Below are 15,864 nucleotides of genomic sequence, written 5' to 3'. Positions count from 1 at the left end.
GATTTGCGATTAAATTAAAAGTCGCAAATTTTATAGACTATAAAATCGCACGTTTGCTTCAAACCACTATGTAAGACAAAGGAACAGTTGAAACGAACTACACAGGAAATTAAAGCTTTCATGTGAATGGTTTAAACGTTTGGTGGAACTTATTAAAATCCCTTTCTCTTGGTATTGACGGTGTTTAGTAGAGAATAAACTTCAATTAATTATAGTGTGTCTCGTCTTTATTCGCGATGACTAGGCGCAGTGGTTACAGTGCCTTATGTAGTGAGCCTTATATAGTGTCAAGTTACGGTAGTTTTATTCGATAGATCTAATGAGAGCCTGCGTCTTTACTTGCGAGAGTATTTATACACCAAAACAAAAAAAAAAAACAAAAAAAAAATCTGTGAGGTACCGTATTCAACTAATCCATCAGGAAATTTTTATAGTTACATTAATAACATACTTGGTTAAGTTACTATTAAAATGGATTTTAAGTTATAAAAGTAGGTGATTAATGCTTATATTACGTATCTTTAAGATATTGACTCACAACGAAAAGAAATATTTTCACAATTTTTGCAACGCTTCATTGATGATGTTACATATTATATTCATAAACCTTCATAATATTAGTTGAGATTACAATGCTATTCGAATCAAAAGAAGAACTTATCTTACAAAATTATTTCTAAAAAACTATTAGTCACATATCTTATCTTATTAAACTCATAACTCTTCCACATTAAAGAACGATTATTAAATATATTTTAGGACAAAGAGTTTTGTCTGCGAAGTTTGCGAAATTTAATAAAAACAGAACAACTTTGTGGCCTCCGTGCTAGGACATAAATGTTACAGAATCATGTAAGGCCTTTTACACACTGCCCCAGGGTTGTTGTTTTAGTGGTTAGAAAGAAGGCTTTACATTAAGTGGGGTGAATGATTTCAAAACAAAACGAAAAGGTAAGAGGAAATAACCTTACATTTTGATCGTATTTCTATGTTTATGCCCGGGTGTATGAAACTAAATCGTATCTCTTTATCTCTATTCTGACTAAACTGAACTCTAACAAGTATTAAAAATTGGATAATATGATTATATTTCGGTTTTTATGTAATGGATAGATTACGTTTTTAAAATTGTTTCTTCTCCAGTTTGAATATTATTGAGAAAATCTAAAGCATAACTTTATAGTTTGATTTTAATTATAATAATTATAATCGTCCATTGTAAATACACCTTGAGTATAATAAGATTTTGTGTCAAAAAGCTACATTTATATTTTATGTGTGCATTATGTACTACGCTTTATAACGCCCTCTTAGGAAGTATCAATCAATCCATTGTTAATACAACATTCATTTTGAAGATAGGAAAATTTGTCACCACGAACAATCACGACTGTTTCCTTGTTATTTTTCTGTGGAAAGATATTTGTTATAATTAATATAATAATTTACATTTTTTGTTCATCTTTTATTATTAAGTATATGAAACAAGATAACGTCTAATGGTACACATTAAGAACATTCAAAGAAAACTAATTTCTATTAATCTAGAAATACGTTTGAAATCTGAATAACGATAATATTTATGTTAAATTTTAGAAGGCACATAACAAAGCAGTATAAATTACAACTGTGCAGATCTGATGTGTGGCTCCCGCGAGAATCCAAGATTTATCATTTATGTATGAACATTGAACACCCAAAATTGCCGGTATTTCTTAAACATAATTTCATGTTGTAATTCGTCGACAATCCGCAGATTCTCTGCGAACAATTACCTTAGAGATATTTTGAAATTAATAGTTTACACCTTACAGTAATTTGGTTGGTAATTAATAATATGCATAAATTAATTTAGCACAGAGTAGGTAACTCTTTATAGTACTTATCTTATCTATATTAATATTATAAAGCTGAATAGTTTGTTTGTTTGCTTGAACGCTCTAATCGCAAGGAGATTCGAAAAATGATTTCATTATTAGACACCTAGTCTATTTACTGAGGAAGGCCTTCCTCAGTTAGCCTATAGGCTATATTATATTATAGCGGAGCAATGCGGTTAAAACCGCGTGGCACAGCTAGTTAATTAAAGACTGTGTTTGCGGTCGCTACTTGTTTGCGTAGAGTCTATTTTTTCACTATATTAGACTTAATTAAACTATATTGTATTAGACTTAAAAATATTTAAAGTACTGTAACACCAAGCTGGTTTGTTCATTAAAATGTAATAGCACAGACTAATAATAATATACTACGTATGTAATAGGTTACGCAAACTCATGCAGGGCGGAGTAAGGGCAAATTAAAATGCTCGTTAAAAAACCTTCCTAAAGGGCTCACTTTGTTTTACGTTGATTGCATACGCATACAGAAGGAAATCGGTTAATGCTAAACATGGTAGCTTTGGGATGATTAACCTTTAAAATAAAACCAATTTTACGTAAAATGATTTATTTCTTTACAATAAATACCTTATACTCTACTAGTCGTGTACTATAGTTTAACCAATATAGATTATTATTTCCCAAAGGACATGGATGTGTGCTGTTAATGTATTCGAATTATTAATAATTTATAAACTTGAAAAACTACACGATAGCTTTTAGATAATATTATATTATTGATAAAAATCGTACAAAACTTTTGTACATAAATAAATGATGAAGTGCTTATCATATTTGTTATAATAACAAGAGGTCCAAGGTCGAATCTAAAAGGTGATGAATTTTTCCAATTGAACTTATAGTAGAAGTCGATAGATTTTATAAAAATTTCGGTGCTAGATCTTCTTGTCCATTGAACTTTCTTAGTAAAAAAATATAAAGCTACTGTATGTAAATATTTATTTTTATCATCAATGGATATTTAGGTATGTAGGCGCATTTTTGTACACTATTATATCCTGCGTATACTTAGGGATTTTCCCCACAATATATTTAGATATAAATGCAAGTATTTGATAAAAGTGTAGAACCTAGGTAATATTTATTATTAGGATACCAAATCGGTGAAGTTTATATATAAATACATTACCTCATATTAATGACTCTAGGCTCCCAAAATAGTAAAAACAGTTTTTCAGGAGCCTGAAAAACTGTTTATGGAGAGTGTCTTTATGTTTTGTTGTGCTATTCATTATAATACTAGGTTCCCGCCCGCGGCTTCGCCCGCGCAGTCAAAGCAAAACCCGCATATTTCCCGTTTCCGTGGGATTTCCGGGATTGCGTCATTTTCCCGGGATACAAAGTAGCCTATGTCCTTTTTCGGGTATCAAAATATCTCCATACCAAATTTCATGAAAATTGGTTCAGTATTTTAGGCGTGATTGAGTAACAGACAGACAGACAGAGTTACTTTCGCATTTATAATATTAGTATGGATTAATCGTTGTTCCATGAATATCTACCACATCGTATACCTTTATGTGTATTTGTTAATGAATTCACAATGTAAATATAATCTATTTCACTCAAACAACGCACACACAATACTATATGTGCAAACTCGTCTTGAATAGAATCTCCACTCGATAACTGTTTATATGTGTTTAATCCTCGAAACGTACTGTACTCAGCACATTACGACTGTTTGCATGTTTACAGAAACATACATACATACTGTAAATAGATGCGCATTAATAGACAATTTCAGAAATATAGTACGGCGAATGGAATGTTTTGTTGTATGTGTATGTATGTATGTTCTGTAAGATATTACATAATAATTGCTCTGAGCTGTAAAATATTATGTATGTATTGTATAAAATAGTGAGTAGGAGGATTGAGAAATTTTAATTATAACTACGAAAGGTAGTTCAGGATACATCGCCCATTTTTACAAGTGACTACTATCAAGCTAATTTTCCGTTTGTAGCTTTATTTTGATGAGACGCCCAATAATTTCGTGTAGGAAAGTCTCGATTGTGGTAGCTAACAGAGATAACAAGGATAAAAATTTTTCCATACATTACCATACATACCGCATATCCCTTCCAAGCACTTTTGTTTCATGTCACTACATACACCACGGGATGAACAGCAACCAGCTTTACATTGTCATCAACTGACTTTACTGATGAAGTATCGGTCTAATTTGGCGCTACCCACGCTCAATTAATAGGCTGTAGTTTCGTTGTTTACTGCTCAATTGTCATTATTGAAGGTTCATTAGAAAGGTGATAAAAGTAGCTATATGTTTTATAATAACCTAATTTTTAATAATTCTAATGGTTACCGAGATTTTTACATTAAAAAAATATATATATTTCATAAAATGTTGATTTTTGAAAATATTTCAGTTGGTACTAGTTTTACATTAATGAATTTTAGGAATCAAATAATGTTTATTTAATTATCTTTCAATTGACACCCTTTTTAAGTAAATCGGTCCAGTAGTTATTATCTAGATATACCGCACAATAGAACGGCCCGACGGCCACCTTTGCTACGTCATAGCTCCCCCCTCCATACCCCTAGGAAATGACAACTGCACTTTTTGTGTTCAGAAAAACATGCCGATTAAGTGGATATCAGTAGTCCGTATGACGAAGGTGAGTCCCATGAAAATCGTTATTTGAAGATTTTTTTACAAATGGGTCTCACACTATTATAATATTACTTATTAATTAATACTTTTTGCTAACAACAAAAACATTTCAGGTAATACAGGGTCAGAGGCAGCATACAAACTTCCTGGAACTTGGTCGAATCCAGCTAAAACATGCATTGATATTGACTCACGAGATAGTGGTATGCATTTATTGTTTTCTTTTTTCTGTGACACATATAATATTTTATATTACCTATCTACTATAATAGATAGGGAGGCGAGGTAGCTAAATGGCTTAATTCAACGGCGTCGTCGAGACTTATCAAAATCGAAAGAGAAAATAATTTCGAAAAGAAAAGCTTCTATGGTAAAAACCATTTTAGCGGTGGGTTTGGCGTGTACGGATTTTCAAAAATGTAAAAAAAAAAACAGTTACTTGGGCATTCTCGAGCGCGTCAGATATTCATACTACGTATGCCCCAAGTGCCTCTGATAACAACGGTATACTAATCTGCCGGTTTGCGTGGTGGGGCTAGGCATATAAACTCGTCAAAAATGCACAAAAAAAAATTTACTCGAGCGCGTCAGATATTCGGAAGGGGTGTTAAGTAGGCCCCAAGGAAGCTCCCCTTAAAAAAACTGACGATTACGGCGTGACGTTACGATGAATTTTTGAAAATGTAGAAAAAAAAGTCCTTTTGAAATACTCGAGCGCGTCAGATTTTCATAGGGGAGGTTTATCTCGGTATCCTGAAAGCATATTTTCTTAATCTGACAAAAATGTTGGTGGGTTCTCTTAATCTGACCGAAAAAGGTTTGTAGGTTTCTTTTATTTAATCATCGTTAATTCATATCAATTTTTCATAACACCCTAAGTTTTCGAGATAAACTCAAAAAACCGGGAGTTTGAGTTTTTATGATGCTTCAAGTAAAACAAGTTTTAACTTTGGACAAAAATGAAAAGAGACCTTTTTTTGTAAAATAAAATTACCTTTTTTGTTTATTTAAACTTTTTTTTTTGGAAAAAGTAAAGTTCGCGACTTATATGCTGCAACGCGTTTTTCGGAAGACGAAATGGCTCCTCCAGACTTCTGGTCATGCGGAAACCGGCAGATTTTGTATTTTTAGTAAGTTTTAGATTATAATCTTCAAAATAAAAAAAATAAAAAAAATGCGCTCGAGAATGCCGGATTAACTTTTTTTTTTACAAGTTCGCGACCCTATAACTCGGCGGCGTCAAAGACTTATGGTCAGATTAGTTAAATTTAGTCTTAAAACACTAAAATCAACCCCCAATATCTTAATCTGACGCGCTCGAGTATTTCAGACTATCGATTTTTTTTACTAATCTGATCGTCTATCCTAGGCGCGCGTCACTACATATAGAGCTAAATAGTTAACAAGGTTGTTCTATTAGGTCTAAGGTATTAAACTGCCACGCTCGAGTATTACAGAAAATTCCCCTATTCGCCTCCCTATCTATAAGTAAAAAGATGCAAATTGGTTACCAACATAACATTAGATCTTAAAAACGGTACATAATATGTATTTCACGACTAAACGTCAAAGTGAGATCGCATGATTCAAATGAAATGAAGCTATTTAGACACATCTTGAGGTGGAACTTGTAGAGCGCTTAAAACCTATTTGCACCGTTTTACTTATTATTACATAAAGGGTTGTATTTTTACGGTACGAGAAATATAATATCTGAGTTCCTTTTTAAACTGACATCAAAAAAAGGACAAAGTTCTCAGGTCGAATGTATTTTTTTGGGTTTGTTAGGTACTTTCTATTGGGTTAACCCATATTATGATGATTCTTTTATATTTGATTGCTAGTGCCTTCCATTGGTTTCATTTGAATTTTGTATAGTTCTGACAATTTCAAGGCAGATTAGAATTTTGGTTAAAGAAGGGTTAATACTTAGGGAATATTTGTCTTCATAGGACTAGGCTATTTTGCAAGCCGGATATTTTGTGAAGGGGTGGTTAAAAAAAATTCAAAATTCTTTATTTGGAAAATAATAACAAATTGTACATAAACTTCAATTACGATGACATCTGTAAAAGCATAAGAGCTGTGACACGGATGCCAACGCCCACCTCCATACATGAAAATATAAGGTTAGATGTGTATATATTATATTTTTAGAAATTACACGCGAGGCCGGGTTAAATATTAGTTTGAATGTAATAAGAATGTACTGCGATTCTACACAGCTACCTAATTGATGTAGGTAGTTGATAACAAATCGCAGCGAGTCAACGACTATTAGTAAAGTGAGGGTAGTTGGGTCAAACGTCGTATAACACTTTGTGCGTGAACTTGTCCATTCAAAGAGACAAGTTTACGCATAGAGTGCCTCATCAACTGATAATAATGAGTATATTTTTAATATTTACTAACATTAGTTATTAAGTCTCGTACTAACATAAATGGATCTGTGTAATCTAATTGTTTAAATAAATAAATAAATAAAATAAATAAACAACGTCCGAGCCCCTAGGCACGATTCGTACGAATGCGCCACGAGTCAAAGGAAAGCGGCAATTTATTGTATTCGGCAGCTAAGCATGTTCGGACAGGAAACAGTGACAACTATATTGACAACTATTTATCCACAAAAATATTAAATCAAAAGTTACGTCTAACAATATTATAACGTGTATTGTGTTTGGTTTAATTGATATAATTTTATAATACCTCCTCTATGTTTTACTCTTTCAGGTATTTATACAATAAATCCTGCGAATCAGTTTGATATCAAATGCGATTTCAAGAATAATCGCGCGTGTCTTATAAACGATCCAAAGAGAAAGAGCGAAAAATTTGAATTTTTAGAGGAACCCTTTTTACTAAGCGCAGTTGGGTATTTCTATCGTTTCGTGCAGATTGACATTATTTGCGAGAAAAAAATAGAATTCGTTTTTGTTAGTATCATTGGATAGCTACATGAAAAACAAACTAGGTATATGAATATCAATTAATTATACACAAATTTGTGAATGATATGGGCTTTGAAACATTATAAATAAGTATGGTAATGAGTGAAGAAATTTGGTAATGATATAAAGGACAATGGTAATGAATAAATGTATTTGGTAATGACAATGTAAATAAAACTAACCTGGTCAAAATTTGTATTTTTTTTTATTTTTATAAAAAATAAATGCTTACTTAAATTTAGTAATATGTGTTGACACAGTGGCTTAACTTACACCAAAAAAAAATACGAAAGAACTAACAGAAACATTATGTTTAACTAAAAATAATACAACACCACTTTATTAATTAATCAGTCTTAAAAATTACCATCACAAAATTATCCATATGGATCTTACAACAAAAAAAAATTACGAAAGAACTAACAAAAACATAATATTATGTCTAACCAAAAATTATATAACACCACTTTATTAATTAATCAGTCTTAAAAGTTACCATCACAAAATTATCCATATGGATCTTACAACAAAAAAAATTACGAAAGAACTAACATAAACATAATAATATGTTTAACTAAAAATTATATAACACCACATTATTAATTAGACAGTCTTAAAAGTTACAATCACAAAATAATCTATATGGATCTTAGAGAACTTAAATCTATTAGGTACTCTGAATACAGTCTTAAATTACTTTCATGAAAGCAGCCCAAAGTGCTTGAAAATAGGAGTAATTATTAGAATAATCAAAAACATACAATTAACAATCTTATTAAGTCACCTTCGTTTATATTATTATATGCGTTTATTTTCATACACACTATCTTCAGCATTCTCTTCATCTGAAGAATCATCGAAAAAGTTTCTCACCAATGTTTGCTTTAGTGGTTTTTTATTTTCCTCTTTTATCTTTCGAATTACAGTAGATGCTTCACCAAAATAGTAATTGGAATTCTTCTTCGATTCTTTAATGCTAAATAACTCTTCTTCTGAATCCTCTTCAAAAAAGTTACTTAATACTCTATTTATTGGTCTTTTTTTGGATTTTTTGTCAATTGAAAAAGCCTTGTTGGACCAATGTAATTTTATGTCTGAAAGGACTGTAATAGTTTTATTTGGATTAATACTTGACGAAATATGAATATTTGGTTCTACGCTAGTTAAAGGTTTTTGTTCTTGAGCCTGGTGTATTGTATTACAGGGTTCTAAATCCCTTAAAAAACTTCCTGTACTATTTAAAGCTAAAATTTCATCTGATGCCTGTATAGTGCTATTAGTGAGGATCGGCTCTGGCAAGTTCATAAATCCGAGATGGTATCCATGTGTGCATATTTCTCCATTTTCACAGAAAAAGCAGCTAAGAGCTCTAAATGTCATTAGATAGTTATTGGACCACAAGACTTGATGCACTGACATCGTTCCATGAAATGGCTGAACCACGGATGGAATTTGTTTTTCAACTACGTCACGATCTGATACATATATCAATTTAACATTTTTTACTTTGCTCTCTACACATGTCCAAAATTCTTCTAGGCTACCTATGTCTCTACCCAGCCGCACAATTTGATCTGCAGTCCTCTTTAAAACGGCCCCAACACCATCCGGTGCCCCTTTTCCGTGTCCTGCTTCTAAATAATTCCAAGTAATAGATTTGAGCTCCGGAAAATCTAAATGTAATTGACTAATCACGTAAAACATGTATCGATTCCTATATTGGCTTGATGGGCTATCTGAAATAAAATGAATTGTATCAATCGACGGTGATATTTCTTGGATATAGGCAAGCAGTGGTAGCAGATGAGCCCATATCGCCCTTGCATCATGTTTATTACATTCACTAATACTGCAAGCACTATATGGCTTCAAGATTCCAGTTTCTTGATCAATTATGTATAACACTGCTGTATGTAATGTTATCTGTGTACGACTGCCACCAAAATGAAAGCTTTGGATTTCTTCATTAAACTGAATTGAGTAATTCTCCGAAAAATCGATATGTACTACAGCTTCTTTTTAAATGATTATACTGAACAAGAATGTTAGCACAATGTTTAAAATATGATTTTGATGAATTTTCCAGCTTTTCTATAATATTTTTTGGATGATCTGTTGCTCTTATTTTTGTGTTTACAATTTTAATTTTCTCATCTCCATTCGTTTCATAATTTTCTCTTTTTGTGCACCATTCGTAATAGTTTATCTTTAAGTCATTGTTAAATTCTTTATAGTTTAAAACTCTTCTTTGGCAAACCTTGCACGTTCGATTTAGGCAACTTTCACTATAAGCGTCACAACATAAACTTTGCAGCAAAGCAGTTCCATTTGTTTCTTCTATTATTTTATTTTTATTGAGGCTCTTCACTAATAAATCAAAATTTACATGTATTTTGCATGCACAGGTATTCCGATCCGAATCTTTTGGTTGTAGTACCCAAAATGGGCGATATTTGCAGAATGTGGAATATCCTACTTTCTGATTTTTTATAAATTTTTTATAGAGATTTATGAGGGTGTCGTTAAGATATCTTTTTTGCTTTCTTACGCCATTTCGAGTTATGAATTCATTTTTCCCTGGAGATATCTTCGTGTTTAAATCATCCTGGAAAAATTCTTCAATTAATTGTTTGATGTCTATTTTATTACATTTTATATTTTGTTCTTGAGATTCGGGTCGTACTGAAAAGGTGCTAGTCATTCCTAATATTTTGTGCTTTTTAAATTTGTCTCTGTTTCGAATTACAATGTCGCTAAATATGCGTTTTTCTTTCTTTTTAAGGCAATTATACCCTTCGGATAAATTTCTACTTACTATCTCACTGAATAATAACTTCTTTTTTACTTCTTCCCGCTTATTCTCGTCTATAGTTTCTACTAGCCTATCTACTTTCTCTTGTGTATTCTTTTGGCTGTGATGATCTTGTCGTATTTGGTTTTTCTTAGTTATCCTTCTTAACGCCCTTTTAATTGCATCTCTTTCCTTTTCAACTTTTTCTTTCTCTTTCTTGAGTTTACTTATTTCATTTTTGTGTACGTATCGTATCTTCCTTATCAAATATATTTTTTTTTGGCAAAGTTTGCAATTTGCATTAATTACACTATTAGCTTCGCGAGATGTTCCTTCTAATGGATCTTGCTGATTAATTAAATCTACAGTATCTTCACGGTCGCTTGACGGTGGGGTGCCATCTATTAACAATTGCTGAATTCTTCTATTTGCTTTCTGTTTTTCTATGTATCTTTTGGTATTTTCCTTCCATTTCTTTCTTTGAAGTCTTTTTTCTCTTGGCGTCATATCAGCCGCACTCTTGATTTGTTTTTGTTCCTTACGCTTCAAGTATCTCAGTCGTTCTTTTTCTTTTTGAACGGCGTATTTTTCGGGGTCATTTTTAATTTCCTCATACTTCTTTCTTCTACGTAATTTTGCTTCAACTAACTTTTCTTCTCGTGTTTTTTTCGACTTAGTCCTAGCCATCGTCTTATCTGTAAATAAGACTAAAAATAAAGCATTATCCATAAAAAAAGATGTATTCCATATTAATTATATATAAAAATCATTGGGACAAAAAATACCTACATCTAACTACTATGTTCATTTAAATTTGACATAGTAAAATTATCTTCATTACCATTATTTCATGATCATTACCATTTTCTAAATAGGTGATGGTAAATTATGGTAATGAAAGGAATGGTAATGATAATCTAGTACATTTTATTGATTTGCTCTTTTAATAAAAGTAAAATGATTGGAATTAATATTCCAAAGATGTCAAGACTTAAATATTATCATATAAACATCCAGAATACAAACAAAATAATTACTCGTTATCAAAAAATATCTCTAATGGTAATGAAAAAAAAACTTACCACGTCGAAAAATCTCGTATATTTCGTTGATTTATCTACAAACTGCAAGCGTCCACTCTGTTTCGTGTTTACTGATCGACTGAGTAAGGATCGCACAAAGGGGAGTGAGGCAGGGAACATCGTTAGGGGGTTCGTACAGGTTGATTCTTTTTAATTCTTCTTCAATTGATGGTAATGAGTAATTTTTATGGTTAAACGTAATTTATCACAGCAAATGAAAATAGCAACCGTTAGCGGATTTTTATTCACATATTTTAATGGCTGGATTATTACTTTATACAAACAAATTTATAATATCACAAAAATATACATAATATTTATGTTATTTGATAACAACTACCAAAAATCGCTTTCTGACAAGAGAAGGTAATGATATTTAGGCAGGTATTTTAAGTATATCTTTTTTTTTAAGTAACTGAAATTATTTTTTTTCAGTGGCAAATATACATACGGATCATATATAGAATTTAAAAAATATTTTGTGCCTTAGCCTTATTTAGTTTTGGTTTAATCCTCACTGACACGTGTTTTGCACGAAACGGTAGAAAAACCCAGTTGGTTTTGAAGTAAATACATTCTATAGTGTGAGTATTTACTAGAATATGTAGTATATTATGATTTATAGAAAAACTAGCGGTCCGCCCCGGCTTCGCCCGTGGTACATATTTCGCAATAAAAAGTAGCCTATGTCCTTTCTCCGGTATCAAAATATCTCCATACCAAATTTCATGCAAATTGGTTCAGTAGTTTAGGCGTGATTGAGTAACAGACAGACAGACAGAGTTACTTTCGCATTTATAATATTAGTATGGATATTTGGTCACTGTAATATAGTTCCAGCAAAATAACTCAACTCTTATTCTATTAATTAAGTACTTACGTATTAAAAAGACACCATTGTCTACTCACACATCAGCAAAGTTATTTGTTCCCAGTATCTATTCAAATTCAGATATAATCCAGAATATTATTTTTATTTTAGTTAACACTATCCCAACTAGCATACCTAAATTCTTGGACTGCAGGTGGCTATGAGAAGATTAGAATACACTGTGAGGATACCATAGTATATTCAGAAGAAAGTCCAGATAAATCTATACAGTTGCTACTATGGAATGATAATTTGATAGGTCCAAACCCGTCTCCCCACACTCCAGTATATTATAAAGTTACCAAAGATTTGTGCAAGGTATGTATTGAAATCAAGAACATTCGAGTGTATACAGGGTGTAATCGTTAAGTGTGCACAAGCGATTATTTCGTAACTATTGCAGATACCAAAAAACTTTAAACTGATATCGAAAGTACTTAACCTAATGAGTAAAATGGCCATAGTAAATTTTTAAAAATAAAACGAGAAATATCCAAAAATGTTACATTAAACGCTCCCATACATTTTATTTCCCATACATTTTGTATTCATAGCAGATTTTCGAAGTGATGTCCACATTGTGCAATACAATGAGGAGCTCTATTTACAGTTTCTAAATGAACTTCCCTTCAAATTTGCGAAGTAATTAAAGCAGAAAACCAAAAAAAGAAAGAAAAAGCTAAAATCTTTCATACTTTCTACTAGGTTGATCCAATAGTAATGATAATTGGGTATTTCCTGTGCACATAAAAATATAAAATAAATGTTTTTTGCTTGCTCATGTATTCACTAAGTAATCACAAAAAATCATATCAACAGTTCACGTTTCCAATTATTTACATTAATTTGAATGTGAACCGTGCGTGTCAGAATGTTTCCCGACAAAAAGAAGAAACAACGATTCGACATGTAGAGGGTAAATTTCTAAATTTTTAATGATATCAGGATAATTTTTTGTCACGTTTTGTGATCATGGACGTTACCCGAGTTCACCATGTTTATGCTGAAACCAAAAAACAATCAATGTCCTGGATGCGAGCTTCCAAAGTGACAATGAAGAAATTCAAAGTGAAAATCAGTAGGTTAGATTAAAGCGGTAGTTTTTTGGGACGCTGAAGGAATAATTATTATGGTGGAATATTTTAAAAAGTTAGCCACTTTATTGGGCTCTTACTAAACAGACCAAATTAAAAGATTGCGGTAGGTTAGTAAGGAAAATAGATATGGCAAACTGCGGACCTGAACGCTGTTTCACCAAGACAACGCACCAGATCACAAAGCGTCAGTTGCGATGGCTGCCATTCAAAAATTGGCATTCCAAATGCTTGAACACCTACCCTATTTTTTAAATCTAGCTCCTATTTACTTTTATCTCTTTCCTTGGCACAAGAAACACTTTCTTAGCAATAAATTATTTTAAGACGACAGCGAAGTGATGGCCGCGTGGAGGAGTTTTTGTGGATGAAGTCAAAGTTTTTTTTTTTAAGTTTAGGAAAAAAAATATTTAAGTATATTTTCTAGTTAGAAGACTATCTAGAGAACTACATAATTATTATAACTGTAATGACCTTGTTTAATATTGATTATCATTACTTTTGGATCAACCCATGTACATGGGATATTCGTATCTCATACTAAATGTATGGGAGGGTTTCAAGTTAATTTTTTAGATATTTCTCGTTTTATTTTTAAAAATTTATTATGGCCATTTTACTCATTAGGTTAAATACTTTCGATATCAGTTTAAAGTTTTTTGATATCTTTAATAGTTACGGAATAATCGCCTGTGCACACTTAACGATTACACCCTGTATACCCATAATATTTCTTATGATTTTCTTGAGCTGAAAGTACTATTTTACTTTTTTAGTGTTAGCGGAAGATTTATAAGGCACTAGCTTACCGCCCGCGGCTTTGCCCGCGTTTTCAAAGAAAAACCCGTTCCTGTAGGATTTCCAGGATTAAACCTATTTTACCTACCCCTTTCTCGGGAATCAAAATATCTCTATACCAAATTTCATGCAAATTGGTTCAGTAGTTAAGGCGTGATTGAGTAACAGACAGACAGACAGAGTTACTTTCGCATTTATAATATTAGTACAATACTCCAAACTTAATAATGCGCATGCATATCTTCGCTAATTGTCGTATTTCCGAAGACACTCGAATCATTGAATCGTAAGAGCCCTAAACAACGCACTTGCATTTTACACCTTGTTCAAAAGAAATACAAGTCAATTCACGGTCATACACAATCAAAAACAAATAGGTAGGTGACGGTAGCCTGTCAGTCAAAAAACTCAAAAATACGTCAGTCGTCTTTAAATAGTGGTGGTGATAGCACGTGTTCTCTCTGTGTGGAATTATATAGAGCTGCTATTACATACCCTTCTTGCCTCTCGGTTTTGTTTTTAAAGGTGAATTGAATTAATCGATGAAATGATTTACACAGGTGATGGCAGTAGGGAAAGTGAAAATGAAGAAGAGCATAATGAAAGTTCCGATTTATCTAAAATGTCAGAAATATAGATAATCCCTGATTTTGATTGTTTTTATTTTTATTTTTTTGTAATTATTGTCATAATATTGAAGAATGATCACTGTAAATACTTTTGAACTGATATTTTAATGATTAGATTTATATGGTTTAAATATAAACCTGTGTTTGAAAACCATATTTTATACAATATAAATTTTGTGTTATTTTAAACTTCTTTTCTTCCATCATTACACCAGCTTCAGTAAGACACTTTAAAAGTACATACTATAAAATTTTTCAAGTAAATCAATCCAACAAAGATATATTCGCAATCGTGGGGTTATACTCCCTAATTTACTTACAAGGAATTATCGAAACAAAATCATTACTTACAAATACATATTAATCTCTTTTAGCACAAAACATATAATTTGACTAAATTATGCATGAAGAAAATGCATTTAACCACTCTATATAGATATCATCTTCGGACGCTCCGGGAATATGACAGTTGCCGAACAGTGACGAAGATTTCTATGCGCATTATTACTTTTGGACTACTGTATGGATAGTATGGATTAATGAATAATATCCACATACCTATTAATTGTTACTTTCCTCTAACCGAAAATTACAATGATCAATCATCTCAGAGATAAAGATGATTTTGATCTTTGAAAAAAAAAACTGTAGAGATGACTCCACAGTTAAGTGAAACTTTTTTTAGGCGCATAGAGAGTAAAATTTCAAGGTCGCGTCATGGGCAATACCGTCACGTCATGGAGTAAGGTGACGATTTTGTTATCTTTGAATCTTGCCAAAGAAGTTTCACTTCTAACACGTGTCCTCGTCGCACGCGCTCTTTTTTATCTAGTAACACTAGGAGTCCTTAATTTTAAATTTAATATGGTTTAGTTGCGATTACAGATATATTTATTTAGTTTTATTATCCTCATTTCAGAAGGAAGAAAAGTATACGGAATTAGAAGTGTCATCAGTGACGAGTACGCGCTTACCAATTGTAGATTTTTACATCAGAGACAGTATAAAATTTGCTAAAATATCTGTAGAGCTGTTGGAACTTTGTTTTAACTTTGAACTTCCACCTGAATAAAGCTAATTGTTCATACGTTGTGCGAAATCGAAAC

The 15,864-nt window shown here is 31.9% G+C and overlaps 1 protein-coding gene and 1 long non-coding RNA gene across 2 annotated transcripts; one reads left to right on the top strand and one right to left on the bottom strand.

Annotated features, from left to right (window-relative positions):
• Positions 1 to 9,459: 9,459 nt before the first annotated feature.
• LOC123695211 lies at positions 9,460 to 11,433 on the bottom strand. The gene is made up of 2 exons (XM_045640980.1): positions 11,367 to 11,433; positions 9,460 to 10,979 (listed from the first exon to the last, which is right to left on the bottom strand). Exon 2 carries the CDS (start codon positions 10,969 to 10,971, stop codon positions 9,460 to 9,462), a length of 1,512 nt encoding a protein of 503 aa, XP_045496936.1. The 5' UTR covers positions 10,972 to 10,979; positions 11,367 to 11,433.
• Positions 11,434 to 11,925: 492 nt separating this feature from the next.
• Positions 11,926 to 15,858, top strand: LOC123695039. The gene is made up of 3 exons (XR_006751891.1): positions 11,926 to 11,950; positions 12,349 to 12,555; positions 15,678 to 15,858. It is a non-coding gene; the product is annotated as an uncharacterized LOC123695039 (long non-coding RNA).
• Positions 15,859 to 15,864: the final 6 nt, after the last annotated feature.

This window comes from Colias croceus, chromosome 10 (genome assembly GCF_905220415.1).
Source record: "Colias croceus chromosome 10, ilColCroc2.1".
Classification (NCBI taxonomy): Eukaryota; Metazoa; Arthropoda; class Insecta; order Lepidoptera; family Pieridae; genus Colias; species Colias croceus.
The sequence above is the reverse complement of the archived record's forward strand: the minus strand, read 5'-3'. Positions and strand labels throughout refer to the sequence as shown.

Bases quoted from the DNA above. Each gene is read 5' to 3' on its own strand.
- LOC123695211 (XM_045640980.1), bottom strand. From the start codon at position 10,971: ATGGCTAGGACTAAGTCGAAAAAAACACGAGAAGAAAAGTTAGTTGAA.